Below are 19,371 nucleotides of genomic sequence, written 5' to 3' on the forward strand. Positions count from 1 at the left end.
GACTTTCTTGAAAAAAAAACTTCTAAATTTTAATACTGGTGAAGATGTAAAATTACTTTAGGATATTTTTAGAATATAAGAAGTCTTTTTAATTAATGAACCGGACGGTCTAAAAATATTATTTGGTACCTCATTTTCCTAAAACTAAGATGAATTAGGAAATATAAATTATACTTTAATTTCATTTAATGTTCATGATATCATTTTTGGAATCATGCCTCAAGCCACACTGCAGAATTTGTTATGCAATTTATAATTTGTTATGAGAAAAACCTAAATAAAATCTGGGTCGTTCCATTTTTCAGATCCAAGGAGGCCAAGTGCAAAGTAAAAAGAAGCTTTCAAAGAAAAGGCAAAAATGTCAAAAACAAAAACAAAAACAAAAAAAACCCCTCTCTTACTGCATAGTAGTACCTGTAGGAAAAGCAGCCCAAGGAATAGCAGGAGATGTAGTTTGGGTTTCACCATTTCCACCATCAAAAATCTCTGCAGCCTACGAAAAAAAAGGCAAATTTATTTTAGAAGATCTAAAAAGTCGAAATGCTATTTGCAATCAAGCCTTCCAAACTCTACAACATATTCTCTGTGAGATACTCTCCAAATTACTCACAACTGCTTTTCCGTCTTCACTGCTATCACCCCAAACACTGCTCACTACCCCCAGTACTCAGGCTGCATTATTTGTAAGTAGAAACCTTCCTTCCTTACTAAAATATATCTCTTGCCAATGAAATTTTTAATCTGTATATCCTTGATCACATTTTCACTTGTGAACTTTGTATCTAAGAACTCTAAACAAACTCACCACAAATAAACAAACTCACCACAAATTGGCTTGTGTATATAACAAAAAATATATTTTACTTTAAAAGTATTGACACCAAATCTTTTTCATTAATTAGTACAAAAGCTAATCGAGATCAATCTAAAGAAATAGATTAAAATAATATAGATTATTCATCTGTATTCTTGAATAATCTACCAGGTGGATGAACTGGCAATCAACATTTAGAGAATTCCTAAAGCTGATGTTTTAAATTAACAAGTCTTCCTATTAAACCGTTTTAAAAGTAAAAGACAGTCAATTACTGACTGCTGAGTTTGTGGGTAAGAGTGAAGAGTGTTCTCTCCCTTAAGTGTCCAGGTCACAGCAAAATTATTGCTGAGAAAAGGAGCCAGAATTTCAGTTTGGATTCCACATTGAGTTATCAGCCAAAAAGAAGTCAACTGAGGCAATCTGCCATGGAAGCTAACTGATGTAGAATATAGTAAGTACTATCTATACACTATGAAAAATGAACACGGTTTATATAACCAAGGATAGAGACCTTCCATATTTCTACAACTGGATGTAAAAAGAAAGAAACCTAATAACCAATTAAATTAGAGTGATTGGTTAACATTGTAAATATTTAATACTGAAAGGAATAGATCCATCGACTGCAACAATCAAGTATAATTTTACTCTGAGGTAAACTAGCCACTTTATTTTTCTCTGATATAATAAATCAAGCATGGTTTAAATAAAGGAGACCATGCTAGGTTTTAACCTTCAAATAACTGACAACTTCTAAACAATAAACTAAGATGATATCTGAAACATATATTATCCACAAAATGAAAGGAATTTCAACAGAATTTTAAATATTACATTTCAGTAAAAGATTAAATCACCCAACAAAACCCAAAATATTAAAGAAAATGGAAAAAACATACGAATATGCTAAACAAACACCCGTTTCAGGTGACATAAACAATACAGGTATGTTCATATTCCAAATATATCCATCTTGACAAATAAAGATCAATGGACAGGAAAAGGACCCTAATTTAAAAAACTCACACCATTCTTTCATGATATTCAGAATACTGAGTATATATTTAATTTCTTGTTTCTCCTATAAAGCCATTAATTAAACTACCTGTTTTTAATAAATAATCTCGTTTTTACCAAATTCCAAAGTAGACGAAAATCTTACTAAAAAAAAAAAGTCACAGAGCTCACTTAGTAGTTCCAGGACTTGAGCTCAGGCATCCTGACTCTTAATCCAGAGATTTTCCTGCAAGACTATACTGGCTCCATAAAAATAACTGGGTTACAAAATATTTCAATAAAATGAACACACACTGAAAAGGATTAAGGAAAAGGCAGTGCTTCTTCAGCTAACAATTTCCACCTACAAAGCATCCAACTCAACCCTGAGAAAATAATCTAACAACACAAACATACTAATTAGCTCTATAAGCCACCAAAAGGCTATGTATTTAATATACTAAGCCAACTCATTACAGGTGTAAACATGAAAATATATGGCAGATCTGCAATATTCATCCCTCATCTCACAAGTATTTCATAATAGAAACGTATCCCAGCAAAATCATCAGCTGACAATTTTTAAAACTTCTTTAATGCTTCCACTAGTAGCACTTAATTATCTCAATTTACACCTTTCTGATGGGCATGACCATATGTTCAATAATAATAAATCATTTTTATCTTTCAAAAGGGATGCATTTTAATTTTCTTTGATTTCATTTTTTATTCCAGTGTTATATTAAAGATAATCAAGAAATGATCATGACTACCAATGATAAATAATACATTTTCAAAATAGTATATACTCCATTATAATCCCACAAAATTAAAGCAATTACATAAGCAAAATAAGGTAACTGCACATACCTCAAAACCACCAAAATCATCATCATCCATTCTTCAAGTGCACCTGAAAAATCAGAAGACATTGAAACAAGCCCACACACACAGTTATTTATGTCAAAATATTTTTCTGACTTAAACATATATACATTTTGACTTGCAAACTAACACTATTTTATTTGGGTTTTAAAAAACTACTTTTTAAAAACTATATGGGTATTCATTTTTTAATGCAAAAAGATTGAGGGGTTTTTTTGGCAAAATTAGCCATTCAGGCAAAATTAGCAATTTCTGTGACTTTTTCAGCAACCATGTATTTTGCCATTTTGTGTGGAGATGCCAGGAGTGGAAAAATATTCTTTTACATTTTAATTTGCTTTTCCCAAATTGGCGCTAGGGCTCAATTCAATAATGCTTCCTGCTTTTTGCATCTATTCCTCAGTTGTCTGGCAACATCAGCACAAACTCCAGCTAAGAACAGGACTGTGGTGAATTTTTGGAAATCTGTCCCCTACCACAAAGGTTCTTCCCTCGGTTTCATGGCCGAGGTTGATTTAGATTTTCAAAATTGATCAGCATTTTTGAGCTGTGGCCACAACTTCTGGAGCATTTTGATATGTGTATTTTTAGCTGAAACTGCTTTGCACTTTTGGAAAAATGTGGAGCAAGTTACTAGGCTGATCAAGATAAATCAAGTCATGTATTCATGGGAGACCAGGGAAGAGAAAAACACAAGTGAATATCCTGAATTCCTCTCTTCTTTACACTTAAACTATGTAAGACAAGCAGTAAGATAATACATGCAATATTTTGTCCTAAATGTGTACCATAAAAATGGAAGGAAAAACCATGAGTACCTGGACTTTAAAAAGAATAAAAAGAAAAAGCTTTTATCTAACAAACCACTAAAAAACCAAACTTTTACTTTTCCAAAGCCTGGAAAAGTAAAACAAGCAATAGATGGTATACATTTAAATGAATAATAAATTTACAATAAATACTGATTTAGTAGCCACAAGTACCACTCTGGTCAATAATAACTGGCTTCCTTTCTTATCTTTCAAAAGTGAACTTATCCAAATTATTAATTATTGTTTCCTTGCCTCACTAATACAACATGAACTTGATTGCAGGAAAACAACCTTCTCCAACTTCTAAAAAAACACAACAAAACAAATAAAACCATGTTAAGCAATAATTCTAAAGGCATTTTCCTAAGGCACTTTACTTTAACTGATAAAGCAGTAGTCATCTTTAGCCATGTCTTGCCTTGTCAGTGAAATTATTATTAATGACTTCAAAAATAAATTCAAAAACCAGTCAAAGAAAAAGTTACAATAAAACACAATCTGAAGGATTGTTTTGTTTTAATAGACAAAGAAAATTTATTTTCACAGAAACTCAGTAGGTAATGACACTGAAAGGAATATATGTAGACAGAAGTACATTATAAAAAGGAAAGACATTAACTTAATCAAAATGAGGTACCACCGTGGTCACCATTACCTACAATTTAATAGTTTGATGAAATTTTTTAAAAGATGTATTTCTCAAAAAATTCAAAGCTAACCAAGTCATCCACATACAACACTTAAAAAATACAAACCAGACTTTCAGAATCTTTTGATGGTGGTTATTTTAAAATGGAATTCACATTAATTCTGTGTCGCAAGCAAATAGAAATCTGTATGTGATTACATTTTTCATGAAGAAATTATGAAATAACAGTGATATGGATACTGAGAATTAACCAAGGCTAACTATAAACACTAAGTTTGTGTTTTCCACATGCATCCCACGAATCTCAGGAGACAATTAAAAAATATTTTTAGCATCTACCACACTATATCCAAATAATATGGGTTCAAAAAAACAGAATTTCTGGAGTAATGCTTCTATGTGTTTTATAAATCATAAATTATTTGTAAGACACCAGAAAACTTGCAAATAAAAACAAATAGCCATGTATAACAATCACTTCAGCTTGTTTGCCTGTGGTAATGAATCAAATACCATCAATTTTCTAAGTAATGATTTAACTCTACAAAAGAATGTATTAATGACTACTGATGTTTTCCAAACCCCAACAACCTTTACATATTAAAATGCAGGGAGGGGGGGATGGGCATGAAGGAGGGCACTTTGGGGATGAGCACTGAGTGTTATGTAGAAACTAATTTGACAATAAACTATTTGTAAAAAAAAAAAATAAAAAAAAAAATAAAAAAAAAACAAAAAAAAAAAAAATAAAATGCAGATGACAGTCTTCTACTTTATTTTAAAAGATATGAAATATTAACACATTTTAAAAGATAAATGTGTTTTGGGGTACCTGGGGGGGCTCAGTCCACTAAGCATCTGCAATTCTTACTTTCAGCTCAGATCTTAATCTCACTATTTGTGAGATGAAGATAGAGCCCTGCTTTGAGTTCTGCGCTAACAGTGTAGAGCCTGCTTGGGACTTTCTCTCTTCCTCTCTCTGCCCCTCCCTAGCTCTCTTTCTCTCTCTCAAAACAAATAAACTTAAAAAAAAAATAAATGTGTCTTGAGTTTCTTAAAATACAATAATTAGAGAAATATTATTTTAAAGCATTAACATTTCTCCAAATAATTTAGTTTCAAATCCTGCAATAGTTCCTGTTTCTTTTTAAGCATTACAAAGAAATACTCTGGTTTCTCTTCAGATCGCATAAATCTTTCACCTTTTAAGCATTACAAAGAGCAGAAGGAAGTAATATTAACAGCACTGGATTGTAAAAATCAATTTTACTAAATACAAAAGCTAAAAATTAGTTTTTAAAAGGAAATATTACAACTGTGGTCTTATTTACAGATTTAACTACTCCAGCACATTTAAAACATGATTTTATCAAACATGCATTTATCATTTTTTAAAATATTTCTAGCATTTAACATTATACCCCATTAAACTACAAATGTCATACAGCAACACAAATATACCTGTCGTGTAAGTTACAGAGTCATGAGCCTGACCAAAAACTTGATAGATCATGCAGTTCATCTTTTGTGTCATGGCAGGAGATAAGATGAATACTTTGTTATGATTAGATATCTACATTGAATGATTTCACAGCATCTAGTTTAACAATTCTCAGACTTCTTTATATCTGAATTTGATCTCTTCTGTTGCACTACTGTATATATTCCCTGCTTTATTGTCCTCAGTATTTAATATGTTGCTGATATTTTATAAGAAAAACATATATACAACACTTAATGTAACAAATTTTTATTAAGCAACTCTGTAGAAATGAGCAGTCAAGACCCTCAAGGTGTTATCATCTAGGGAGAAGTGGATGGGGGGAAGGGTGTAAGAAAACCACGCAAATTTTAATAATATGAGCTATAAAAAAGGCTTAAGAAAGATGAAAAATGTCTAAGGTGGAAGAAAAGACTTTCAGATGGTGATATTATCTAGTAGGAGCATCATGAAATGCCTCAGGTGGGAAATATTTGAAATCTATTTCAACAGACCTAACAAAGAATTTTAAATGGCACATTAAGAACATGCATTTTATTAGTCGTTTCCTAAAAGGTAGCAAAGATTTGTTTTCATTGTTTGCTTCTGCATAAACACAGGGTCAAAGAGAATGTGAAATGAAAACACTGCAAAAAATTTTGAGAACAAATACAAGAAAGATGAATCTAAAACTACCAGTGGAGAAAATAAGAATTAATCACATTTACATCAAAGAATCCACAAAAGGCATAGGAGTGCATGTCAATGAAAGTTAAGTAAAGGTAAGACTCAAAATAAGAGTAGTAGATATATCCCAAGCTCCCCTTCCGCAATCTGCACAACAGGACAATTTAGAGTTCTTCATCACACCAGAAGACTGGGCTTATTCCCTGCACAGGGTAAAGCCAAGGGTCTCTGAATTAGAGGACACTGAGATAGCTGGACAAAGTCAAAGTTGTATGTAATATTGATACCCATTCCCTCAGTCCTCTTTCACACTTGGCAACCAAACTACCAGTAGCTAGGTTTCAATCTCAAGTCATCAGATTAGAAGATTCTTCTCTGGTGAATCCAATCAACTCATGAAAAAGGACCTCATCAGAGGCACCACCAAAAAAGAAAAAAGAAAAAAAAAAAAGTTCACTCAGGTAACACTACTTTGACAACTCCTATACACATGCACAGAATTTCCAATTTGCTCCTGATTTCAGTAAGAGAATGAATAGCATAAAGGCTAAAAGAAAAGACTATCGAGTCAGGTTGCCGAGATTCAAATTCTAGCTCTGCTTCTTAACTGTGTTACAATGGGCAAGTTATTTAAACTCACTTTCCTCATCTGTCAAATAGAGATAATACTACCACCACTAATAATAATGGTAACTAGCTCTTAAAGTCATTATGAGGATTATATAAATTAAAATGGATGAAGCACTTATGACAGTGTCTGGCAAATTCTAAGTATTATATAAGTGTTTGTTATTTTATTAGGAGTATTTCACTCTTCATATGAGCAGATGGCTAAGGACAATAAAAGATGAAGGAAGTATCTAATATAAAAAACAAAAGACCAAACCAAAAAGGAAAGAAGGACAGAAGAAACAGAGACTACACAAGAAAATTTTCAAAAAAATAAAATATAACTAGTACTTTCAGAGAATTAACAACAGAAGATAGTACATCCATGGAATAAGAAAAGGAAGCCTTCATTTGAGGGAAGAAGGGGAAGAAATGAGAAAGGAATGTGCACCAAGACTAAGATCTTGAAAATAAAAATGATTACAGAAATGAAAATTGCAGGGTGGAAAGTAAAGCTGAGGAAATTCCTTTTAACGAGGAGTATAAACGAAACAGAATTGAAAAGTCAGAGTGAAAACATAAGAAACATACGATCCAGTCCAAAACATGCAATATCTAATCATTAGGAATTCTAGAAAGACAAAATAGAAAAAAAAAACAAAAAAAAACAAACAAAACAAGGAAAGAAATCATCAACAACATAATTCAAGAAAATTTTCTAGAGGCACGTGGGTGGTGGCTCAGTCAGTTCACTATCTAACTCTTGATTTCGGCTCAGGTCATGATCCCAGGGTCAGAGGATTGAGCGCCACATCAGGCTGTGCACTGAGCATGGAGCTTGCTTAAGATTTTCTCTCTCCCTCTACCCTTCTCCTCCATTCGTGCTCTCTCTCTTTCTCTAAAATTTAAAAAAAAAAAGAAAAAGAACATTTTCTAAAACTAAAGGATATGATTTCCAGATTTAATGGCTCCTCAAGTATCCAAGAAAATAGAAGACCAAACCCACACTAAGGTACAGTGGAGACAAACAGAATATCCCACAAGCTCCCAGAGAGATAAAATAGGTTTCATACAAAGGATAAAGAATACAATAACATTAGAGACTTCACAACAGCATCACTGGAAGGTAAAAAGCAATGGAACAATGCTTTTAAAATTGTGATGGAAAATGATTAGCACACAGAATTCTAAAATCAGCCAAACCAGCAATAACTAGTATGTGGGAAGACTAAAGTCATATTTATACTGCAAAGTCTCAAAAAATTTCTTTATTTCCCATTCTTTCCTAAAAAGCTATAAAGTAAACTAAGAGAACAAGACAAAAGGAAGAAATGGGATTCAGAAAGAAAATAGGTGATTTAACCTAAGTGAAGAGCAAAGGCAATTCTCCCCGAATAATGGTAAAGTGAGTTCCCGTGCTATCTATATAACAAGAATAGAGAGCAATCCACCTAAATTAGAGCAGCTCAGAAAGTTCCTGGGAGAAGGATTAAAGCAAATCCAATTAACAGACTGTTTCATGTGTTTTACCATATCATGAGAGAAATTTTAAACAACTGGGGGAGGGGCGCCTGGGTGGCTCAGTGGGTTAAGCGTCTGACTTTGGCTCAGGTCATGATCTCACAGTTCAAGGGTTCAAGCCCCACGCCGGGCCCTATGCTGACAGCTAACTCAGAACCTGGAGCTTGCTTCGGATTCTGTGTCTCCCTCTCTCTCTGACTCTCCCCTGCTCACAATGTCTCTCTCTCTCAGAAATAAATAAAACATTAAAAAAATTTAAACTAAGGAAGAATTAAGAGTTGAATTAGTGATTAAAACATTAACCAAATTAAAAAAGAAAAAATAATATGTTGGACAGTACACGTAAACATTATTACAGCACAATATTTTTTAGACATGAATACTATTTACATAGCAATAATAAGCAATGAATAACTAATGGCACCAAAATTATAATAAAACCATACTTGAAAGGTAAGAGAAAGCATGTGGTATGAGGTGCAGAGAGGGTGGTGAGAGACAGCTAAGCATCATCTTCCATATTGAAAAGTTGATGGGTATGACACTGAAAAATTAAGAAGTAGCAACAATAAACATGTGCAGGAATATACTGGTAAACACTAAAATTATCAACCGTATGTACTAAACATCTTGCTTCTAGAAAACAAGAAATAAAGAGGCTAGAAAAGAAGAGCAGGCATAGGAGATGGCTCTGTTGCATAACAAGTATTTTACAACTTTAAACTGTGGGCATATATAACTGATTTCTTTAACGATAGTATTAAAACACATCATGGCACAATGACCAACCATATATTATTTCTATAAAAATACTCAGAAAAGTAAAATTCAAGGAAAGCTATTTTTAACAAAACTATAAACAAGGGCTTAAATGCTTTAAATTAGTATTTGACCAGTGAAAAAGATAAAAATTTTCATGTTAGTCACCTTTTTAACCGTTATTCATTAACATTTATTATAAGTGCTTATACAAAATGGAAAAGGGTATCTCAAACACCAACGTTGCTAAAAATGAAACAAAATGAAAAAAACGTCTCGAAAAAAAAAAACAACCTTTGGTAAGTGACTCAAAAAGTACAATCTCCAGAAATCATCCAGATTATTCAATCATCCAAAAGTGCCCTAACTAGTTAACTAGTGTTAGCACTTCATTCAATCTCTAGCCCATGTGAAAAATTACTGGCTAACCAACATCCTCATAATCACAGTATTTTTCCATTTGATCCTTTTTCATGCCGTGTTTCCTAGAAGCAATAGACAAGAATTTTTTTTTCTGACTATCCTGGGCAAACATAAATTGGTAAGAGAAAACGGAACAAAGGACACACACACACACACACACACACACACACACACACCTTAGTTAAGGTTAAAAATGAATAGCCACTAAGACTGAACTACCTTAAAGAGTCTAACCATATAATACCAGAATTTCAGGCTTGTCTATTCAAGGATATTATTTATTTACTTAATTTTCTATAAGCTCTTCCGAGGTAGTGTAGGGACCATTTTTATCTACTTTTAACTCTCTGGTTCCTTCAACTGAGCAGTTCCTAGCACATAGTAGGGTCTCAAAGAACATTTTTGAATCAGTGCTTTTGGAATAAACCACTAATTGAAAACAAATGAGTTGCTAATAGTTCCCACATGACTTCCCTTTCCCTTTTATTTCTCCAAGAAAAACATGTTGGAACTTGAGTGTAGAGGATTGAGTTGCTAGCACTAAAACAGCTCTATGCATATTAAGGCATGAGTTTGAAGGCCTACATCTTAAAAGAAATTATGCTGCTACACTCTTCTCTCTTAAGTGCCCAATTATTATTAGGGTTAATAATAATTTTGACACTGCCCATATGAAGCTGAAATACAAAATTATGGCTATACTGTAAATACCACTGCCAATGGCAAAATATCATCACAAGTTAAAAAAATAACTGACATATATTCACTACCTGGAAAATATTCTATTCATAAACGATCAGAGAGCAAAACATCCCACAACTAATAATTCTAAATTCTAAATTCCTTCATATAATTTTCATCTGTATTTAAATTTTTGTCTTTGCCAGCCTTCATTCAAGAAAATTTACATATCCCAGCAGGTAACAAGAAACAAAAATTCAAAGCACTTAGGCTCTCCAAACCCTTACCTATTTTCCAACCTCTTTGGCCAATCCTCCTATTTTCCAACCTCTTTGATTAACATTTCTACCTCCTTTAACTCCTTCACAGCAACCTTTCCCTCAGCTGAAGGGTCTCTGATCTGTCTCATTATCTTCTCCTTGAAAGAGTGCATTCACTCTTAATGGTCTTAATGCTCCACCCAAATTTTCCAAAGTTAACCACTTCACTGGATGCAGTCATATATTTCCAACCAAATAATAAATACTTTTATGTGGCTATTTTACTGTCAACTCAAAATTCTCACTGTATGAATTATACCCCCTATCTGGCAAAATCTCAATGGGCAATGAATGTTAGTGGGTAGATATATCACCTCTTCTCACATTTTAAAAGAGGATACAGTCCTTCTCTGGATACAAGGAAACAAGATTTAAGAAGTGCTGCAGTCTCTTTCTCATCTTTACTTCTCTCCAAGAGAAAAATAATCAAAATAAGTGAGAGCAGGACACCCATAGGTGTTCTGCTGGGTGAGATTAATGTATAGAATTCTGCATACACAGTACAAGCTCTTTCAGTTACTCACTGAGAACTGTGTGCCCATAAACATATTATTCCTGCAGTGCAGCTCCCATGAGTGAAGCTCATCAGAGAAAAACTTCTTTTCCTTAGCATGAAGACATGTTGTTTAGCTTGTGACTACATGAGTAACAGGAATTCAGAAGAGAACTTGTGAGAGACCTCATTTCCACCTCAGTCCAAACCACACTTACATTAAACTTTCAATAATAAAAGCACTTTTCTGATTCCTATGACTTGGTACTACTTCTCAATTGATTCAAATCTGGAGTGGTACAAGGCAACTGATAATGACTCTCCCCAAAAACGACCATCAATATCCAATCACCTAACTTATGCTGAGAACTTAAGAGAATTCACTACAATTCACTAGATTGACAGTACTGCCTATCATACCCATTTTTTCTCTCGTTAAGCCACAGTCTCTAATTCTCCAGAAACTATGTCAAAGATTCTCAATACTCCCTAATTTCCAACCTTTCCATTCCTTTCTGTAATCAAAGCACATGACCAAGCCTCCTGCTAAAACAGAAGGCATTTTTAGAGAAGGTCCTTAACTTCTTTCTACCAAAACTATAGTTACCAGCATCTGTACCAAGCTATTCCACTTTCTTCTGCTCACACTGAAAGAGAAATCTCTCTATGTTCTTAAAGCTAATTCCTCTGTGTTTTCAGAGACTTGGCTCTCTCAATCGTTCTTTCTCTTAAATATTGAACTTCCTCCTCTTATTTGGCTCCTCCCAAAACCCTGAAACATGCTCCAGGTCCTAGATCTTTAAAAATGAAACAAAACAAAAACAAAAGCAAAGCCATCCTCAACTACACATTCTTCTCCAACCACAGCCCTCTCTTTTTCACAGCTCAACTTCATAAGTGCTGTATTCTTATAGTCCGTGCCTGCAACCAATTACCTCCTTTTCACTAAATGCAAAAAGACACTTTCAATTCCTTGTCTTACTTGAACACTAACAGCATTTGACCAGTCTTTCCTTCTCAAAACACTCTCATCCCGTGGTTTACAAGACAACCATACTTCTTTTCCCTCTTTCTTCCTATTTCTCTGGCTGCTTCTTCTCAATCTCCCTTGTAGGTTCTTCTACCATCCACTTAGATGATGGTGTTCCGAAATACTTCAACCTACCCCTTCTTTATATCTCACTTCACAAACACTCCATGGATTCACTTAAAATATAAGCTAAGAAATCTCGAGTTAAGTTCCACCTCCTGAGCTCCAGGCCCACATAAACAACAATTAGTCATTTTCCTAACCTGGCAGGCACCTCAAATTCAAAACAACCAAAGCTAAACTCAAGATCTTCCCCCATCAAAGTCAATTTACTGTTCCTCACAAATACCTTCAGCCAGTGATTGGTGCTGCCGTCAACAAAACAGCTGTGGCCAAGCCAAAATCCCGCTGTCATCCTTGCCTTCTCTCTCACTTCACATACGTCCAAGCAATCACCAAATTCTACATCCTAAACACCTCTAGAATCCATCTCCTCCACTCAGTCTCCAAAACCTTCACTAGCTAAAGCCACATATTCCATCTGTCTTATACCATCAGCCTTCAAAATAGTTCTGTTTCCAGTTTTCTCATTTCTGCTCCATTCTCCACTCTGCTACCCAAGTGATCTTTAAATACTCCCCTAATTAAAATCTTTCAGTGGCTCCTCATCACTTTATGGATGAAGTCAAAATGATCAGCATAAATTAATGAAACTTTGTGGCAAGGCTTGGACAGTGTATGACCCCTTCCTAACATAGCATTACACTCAGCAGCAAGAAACATAAAAAGCTTTCATAACACGCAAAAGACAGAAACCTAGACAAAATGATGAGATGGAAGAATTCTCCCCAAAAGAAAGATCAAGAAGAAACCACAGCCAGGGGTCTGCTCAAAACAGATATAACCAATATATGTGAACAAGAATTCAGAACAGTCATGAGAATACTAGCTGGGCTTGAAAAAAGCAGAGAAGACCTTGCTGCAGATAAATCATAGAAGAAAACCTTGCTACAGAGATAAAACATCTAAAAACTAGTCAGGCCAAAATGAATGACCCTTTGTAACCTAGTTCCTGCTACTGTCCTCATCTCTAACACATCCATACCCTGCAGTCATATAAGAATTTGTATTTGAACCATGTGACTCTAGCCAAATCACCACACCTCTCTCAACCTCAGTGGCCTCATATGTAAAATGAAAAAAAAGATTAGATGACTTCTAAGATAAGATATTGCATTGTAAGATCCTCTAAATACATTACTCTATGACTAAAATCAAATCTCTTTATTTCTCATAAAGAACTTTCTAAATGGAGCACCTGGGTGGCTCAGTCGGTTAAGCTTCCGACTTCAGCTCTGGTCAAGATCTCACCATCAGCGGGTTCAAGCCCCACATTGGGCTCTCTGCTGTCAGTGCAGCAGAGCCTGCTTTGGATCCTCTGTAACCACCTCTCTCTGCCCCTCCCCCCTTCGTGCATGGGCACACTCTCTCAAAAATAAACATTAAAAAAGTATTCTTAATTTTTTAATGTTTATTCATTTTTTGATAGAGAGAGACACACACACAGATACGAGTGGGCGACTGACAGAAAGAGAGGGAGACACAGAATCCAAACAGGCTCCAGAACCTGAGCTGTCAGCCCAGAGACTAACATAGGGCTCAAACTCACAAACCGTGAGATCATGACCCGAGCCAAAGATGGATGCTCAACCAACTGAGCCACCCGGATGCCCTATAGAAAGAAAAAAAAATTCTTTTTAAGTTTTAACAACAACAAAAAAGAACTTTGTAAATACTTTCTATTCTCAGGGGCGCCTGGGTGGCTCAGTCGGTTGAGTGTCTGACTTTGGCTCAGGTCATGATCTCACAGTTCTTGGGTTCAAGCCCCACGTCGGACTCTGTGCTGACAGCGCAGAGCCTGGAGCCTGCTTCCGATTCTGTGTGTCCCTCTCTCTCTGACCCTCACCTGCTCATGATCTGTCTCTCTCTGTCTCTCAAAAATAAATAAATGTTAAAAATAAATAAATCGTTTATATTCTGAATCTGTCATTTTCAGCCAATAATATTGCCATCATTCTTTAATGCATGCAGAATGCAGAAACTAGGTGTCACCTTTTATTCTTTGCTTTACACCATAGCCAAGTATGTTATTCAATCCTTTATCATTTTCCCCACTCTTCCTTGCCTTTCTCCTCTAGTGATCATTCTTGTGATTCAGATATCTAACACTATTTCTTGAAAATTACCAGAACTTACTAGCAATCCTGCTCTCCAATCCATTTATCACAATGGGCAACTCCTTATAAAATAATGCAGTTTTAAACTCTATGACTATCATCATGTCAATCTCAACTCCAAAGCTTTCAAAACAAAAATGTAAAATCCATCCCTCCGAGACATAAACTTTGAAGTCTCATTAATAAGCGAAGTAAGCATAAACACAAAGCTGTGAATTGCACTGGCATTAATCATTAAAAGTAAGTCCTATAAAAAGCCTACAATTATATCACAATATTAAGGGATAAGAGAGCACAGTAGACAAGAAAAAATAAGATAAAAATACTATACTACAACATAGTAAAAACAGTGTGGACATTATCAAGTGCAGAAGATCACAAATATAATGTTCTCTCCAGTCAGATAGTGTTTCACTTCTTTTGTGGTTTAATGTGCTTTCATTTACATTTTTTTCTGTTTACAGTGATGTCCCATTTATCTGGATAGGGATATTTAGTAACCACATCTACCTGGAACATGGTTATTCTGATACAATAACCACAAAACTCTTCTGGGTAGATAAGAATGAAAGTATAAATTTAAGTGTTTCAGTGTTCAAATAATTTATTCATAAATAGCTTTAAACCCTTGTTAAAAATGGGTTCACTCTTCTATTAGATCTAATTAGAGGCCCCCAGTACCTCCCTGACCTCATTTATAACTCCCCCTAACTTACTGTGTTCGGGCTACGTGGCCTCCCTGTCAACCCCTGCCTTAAGGCATCTGGTGCTGTTGTTGTTGTTGTTGTTACTGCTGCTGCTGCTGTTGTTATTTTATTATTACTTTTTTTTTTTTTTTAAATAAAATCAGCTTATGGAAACCCACCACCAAGCATAAAACTAAAGATCCTAACAAGAAATTACATATAACCTTTCCTTAGGACACCATTCTCAATTTATTTTTCATCATTCCTTTGCTTTCAAATTAATAGTTTCAGCTCTTCTATCTCTACTACCAAAAAGTATACTATTTTTATTTTAGCTATTTTTAAAGGCTATCGCATGACATATAAATTTGGGAGACAACTTTTTCACATATTATGTCACTAGTATTATTGCAGCTACCATTCATTTTTTAACTACCATAATATACCACAGTTTATTCAGTCACTTTCCAGTCAGTAGACATTTGAGTGTCTATTTTGTTATTGAGAACAGAACTGCTATGAACATCCTCCAACACATCTACTTTTGTATATACACACTATTTCTCTTGGGTATATGCCTACAAGTAAAATCACTGGGTTGTAAAGTTTGTCTAAATTTAGCTTCATGGCATAATGAAACACCATTTTCCAAATGGTGGCAGGAATTGTAGTGTGTAGAGTAATGTATAAAAGTTCTGTGAATCCTCCTCCTTTCCAACACTTGGTTGTAAATGGTATCTCACTGTGTACCTAATTTGTTTTCCCCAATTATTAATGAAGTTGAAGTTGAAATTTCTTCATGATTATTAATCATACACTCTTCTGTGAAATATTTATTTATAGCTGTTTTGCCTATGATTTTTGATTTATACTTTAAAAAAATATTCTTGATATTAATCATTGTCAGCTTTGTATGTTGCAAATATCCTCCATTTTATAACTTATTTTTTTCACTTCCTTTAAGGTAGCTTCTGATGAACAAAAATTCTTAGTATATTAACTGTATTAATCTATTCTTTTACAACTTAGCAATTTTTAGCCTTATTTTTTAAATCCTTTGCTATCCTTAGGTCTAAAAGTATACACCCCTATTTTCTACAAGGTTAATATTTTATTTTTGACACTTAAGTACTCACATAATCTGCAATTTAACTTTTGTATATGGTGGATAAGGAAATCCGATGTTTTTTGCCAATTTCATTTTTTAATAGTAACTTCTTTGCTCACTAATCTGATATTCCATCTTTATCAGATACCAAAGCTCCATAAATAAGTGGATTTGTTTCTGGCTGTAGAATTCAGTAGAAATGAAGTCTTTATGATATTGAGCCATTCTGCACGTGAACATGGTATATCTTATGACTAAATGACTAAGTTTTTTTAATGTCCATTAATAGAGTATTACAATTTTCCCTAAAGAAGTCTTACATACCTTTGCTGTTTATGACCACATATTAATATCCTATGCCACTATTTTAATGTCTTCTTTTAAAGTATGTTTGCTAATTGTCACTGTTATAAAGCAATGTAATTACTTCCTGTATACTAGTCTATCTATATATATTTTCACCTTTGCCAAACTCTTATATCCAATAATTTACCTATATTCTTTTGACTTTATATGTAAGTGATCATATTGACTCCAGATAAAATTCTCACTTCTTCCTTTTCAATTATAATACCTCTAAAGTACTTTTTCTTGTCTTAAAGTGTTGGTTATGTCCTACAATACAATGCTAAGTACAAGAGGCAATGTGGTTATTATATTTTCCAAAGATAGGAACAAATATATATCCCAACTGACATATTCTTCTAAGAACAGAACACTGATACTCCTCCCAATGATTTGTAGTGTCTCTGTCCTCTCCCCTTGAATCTATGTAGATCATTATAACTTCCACAACCAATATACAACACAAGAACTAACACTGTATAACTTCCCCCAGATAGGTCATAAAAACGCACTGCATTTCTGCTCTAGTACTGCTTGCACTTAGAACCTAGCTGCCATGATGTGAAAAAGGCCAAACCACACCATCTGGAGAGACCGTATAGAGAAGCCACATGTAAATTTTCCAACTGACTGCCTAACTGAGTTCCCAGGCTACCAACTGAAATCAAATCACCAGATATGTGAACATACTTCCCAATGATCCCAGCATCTAGTCATCAAGTCTAGTGTTCAAGTCATACCACTTTTGTATTACCAAGGGTGGAGCAATAACAAGCTTTCTTATTCTCTCAGAATCCATGAGAATAATAGCTGTTTTATGTCATTAAGTTTAACATGATTTGTTATGTAGCAATAATAACTAGAATGGGTGAAAAATAGGTGATAACCATGCCTATATCATTCCTATTTTTAAAGAAAATGTTTTTAATATTTCCCCACTTTAAAAGATCTCTGCTGGACTTTTTAATTGTCCCAACAGATTAAAGAATTTCTCTCTTTTCCTAACTACCAAACTTTCTTACCATGTATTTACATCAATTATCAAATTTTTGAATCTGTTGAAATTATCACGATATTTCTCTTTTCATCTATTAATGCCGTCATTTACACTTATGGATCATAAAATAGTAAAGCATTCTTGTACACCTGAAATAAACCCAACATGGCTATAGAGTCTGCCTTCTTTTACGAAGTTGGTTTCAATGTGCTAATATCTTATTTGAGATTTCTACATCTACAGTCATAAGAACCATATATCTGTAACTTTCTTTTTTTTTTTAATTTTACTTATTTATTTTGAGAGAGAGGCAGAAGTGAGAGAATCTCAAGTAGACTCCACATTCAGCACAGAACCGATGTGGGACTAGCTCTCACAACTGTGAGATCATGACCTGAGCCAAAATCAAGAGTCAGACATTTAATCAACTGAGCCACCCAGCTGCCCCTGTAATTTTCATTTCTTGTAATGTCTTCATCTGTTTTAGAAATCAGGGTTATGCAGGGCTTTCAGTACTAGCTGTGCAATAACCCTCTTCTATTAATTAAAATGATTGCAACAGACTGGAATAATCTATTTCTTAAAATTTTGGTAGAAACTTGCTTAGCAAACATCTGGGCTTGTTGCTTTCTCTGTGGGAAGATTCTATTTCTTATAATTATAGGATGATTCAGACTTTTAATTTCTCCCTCAATATTTTTCTAGAAATGTGACTATTCTAAGTTTAAAAAAAAAACAGTTGGCATATAGTTGCTAAGAGTATTGTCATTATTGGTTTTTATTGTGGTAAAATAAACACAAAATTTATTATCTTAACCATTTTTAAGTGTACAGTTCCATACACTGTATAGCTTATACAATATATAAAGTACTCATACTGTTGTGCAAGCACCACCATCCATCTCCAAAACTCTTTTCATCTCACAAAACTGAAACTCTGCATTAAACAAAAACTCCCCATTCCCCTCTCTCCTAGTTCTTGACAAGCATTTCTCTATTTTCTGTCTCTATGATTATGACTCTTCTAAATATCTCACATAGTTGTTATATATAGTATTTGCCGTGTTGTGACTGCTTATTTCACATAGCACAATGTCCTTAAAAGTTCTTCCATGTTGTTGCACGTGACAGAAATTCCTTCCTTTTTAAGGCTGATTAATATAGTTTAATGTATACCACATTTTGTTTATCCATTCATCTGTCAATAGATACTTGGGTTGTTTCCATGTTTTAGCTATTGTGAAAAATACTGCTGTTAACATTGGTGTACTAATATCTGTTTAAGAAACTGCTTTTAATTCTTTTGGGTATTTCCCTTTAAGTGGACTTGCTGGATCATATGGTAATTTTCGTTTTACTTTTGAGGAACTACTATACCATTTTACGCAACAGTTGTGCCATTTTGCATTCCCAGTAACAGTACACAAGGGCTCCAATTTCTCTACACCTTCATCAACACTTATTATTTTTTTCTTTTTTCTCAATAGTAGCCATCATATTGGATATGAGGTAGTATCCCATTATAGTTTTGATTTGCATTTCCCTAATACAAATTAATGATTTTGACTATCTTTTCATAAGTTCATTTGTATACCTTCTTTTCAAAAATGTCTATTCAAATCCTTTGCCCATCTTTTAATCTGGTGCTTTGTTTTAGTTGTTGACTTTTAGGAGCTCTCTATATATCCTGAATATTAATCCTTTACTTGCAAGTATTTCCTCCTATTTTGGGGGTTACCTTTTTACTGATGACAGTTTACACCTTTTGATGTACAAACTGTTAAAAATTTTCGTCAACTCTAATTTGTCTATTTTTTTCTTTTCTTCCCTGTGCCT

General features: G+C 34.0%; 1 protein-coding gene across 1 annotated transcript in view; it reads right to left on the reverse strand.

Moving 5' to 3' along the window:
- Nucleotides 1-19,371, reverse strand: part of LOC120237487 (coiled-coil domain-containing protein 91) — a gene marked incomplete at its 3' end in the record, with an annotated part of 176,561 nt that overhangs the window by 96,532 nt on the left and 60,658 nt on the right. The window contains exons 2-3 of the mRNA XM_039240795.1: nucleotides 2,684-2,726; nucleotides 415-493 (exon numbers count right to left, since the gene is read on the reverse strand). Of these exons, the coding sequence (XP_039096726.1) occupies nucleotides 415-493; nucleotides 2,684-2,713 (109 nt within the window). The remainder of the gene's footprint in view (nucleotides 1-414; nucleotides 494-2,683; nucleotides 2,727-19,371) is intronic.

Source organism: Hyaena hyaena, unplaced genomic scaffold (assembly GCF_003009895.1).
Source record: "Hyaena hyaena isolate Hyena2069 unplaced genomic scaffold, ASM300989v1 scaffold_182, whole genome shotgun sequence".
Lineage (NCBI taxonomy): Eukaryota > Metazoa > Chordata > Mammalia > Carnivora > Hyaenidae > Hyaena > Hyaena hyaena.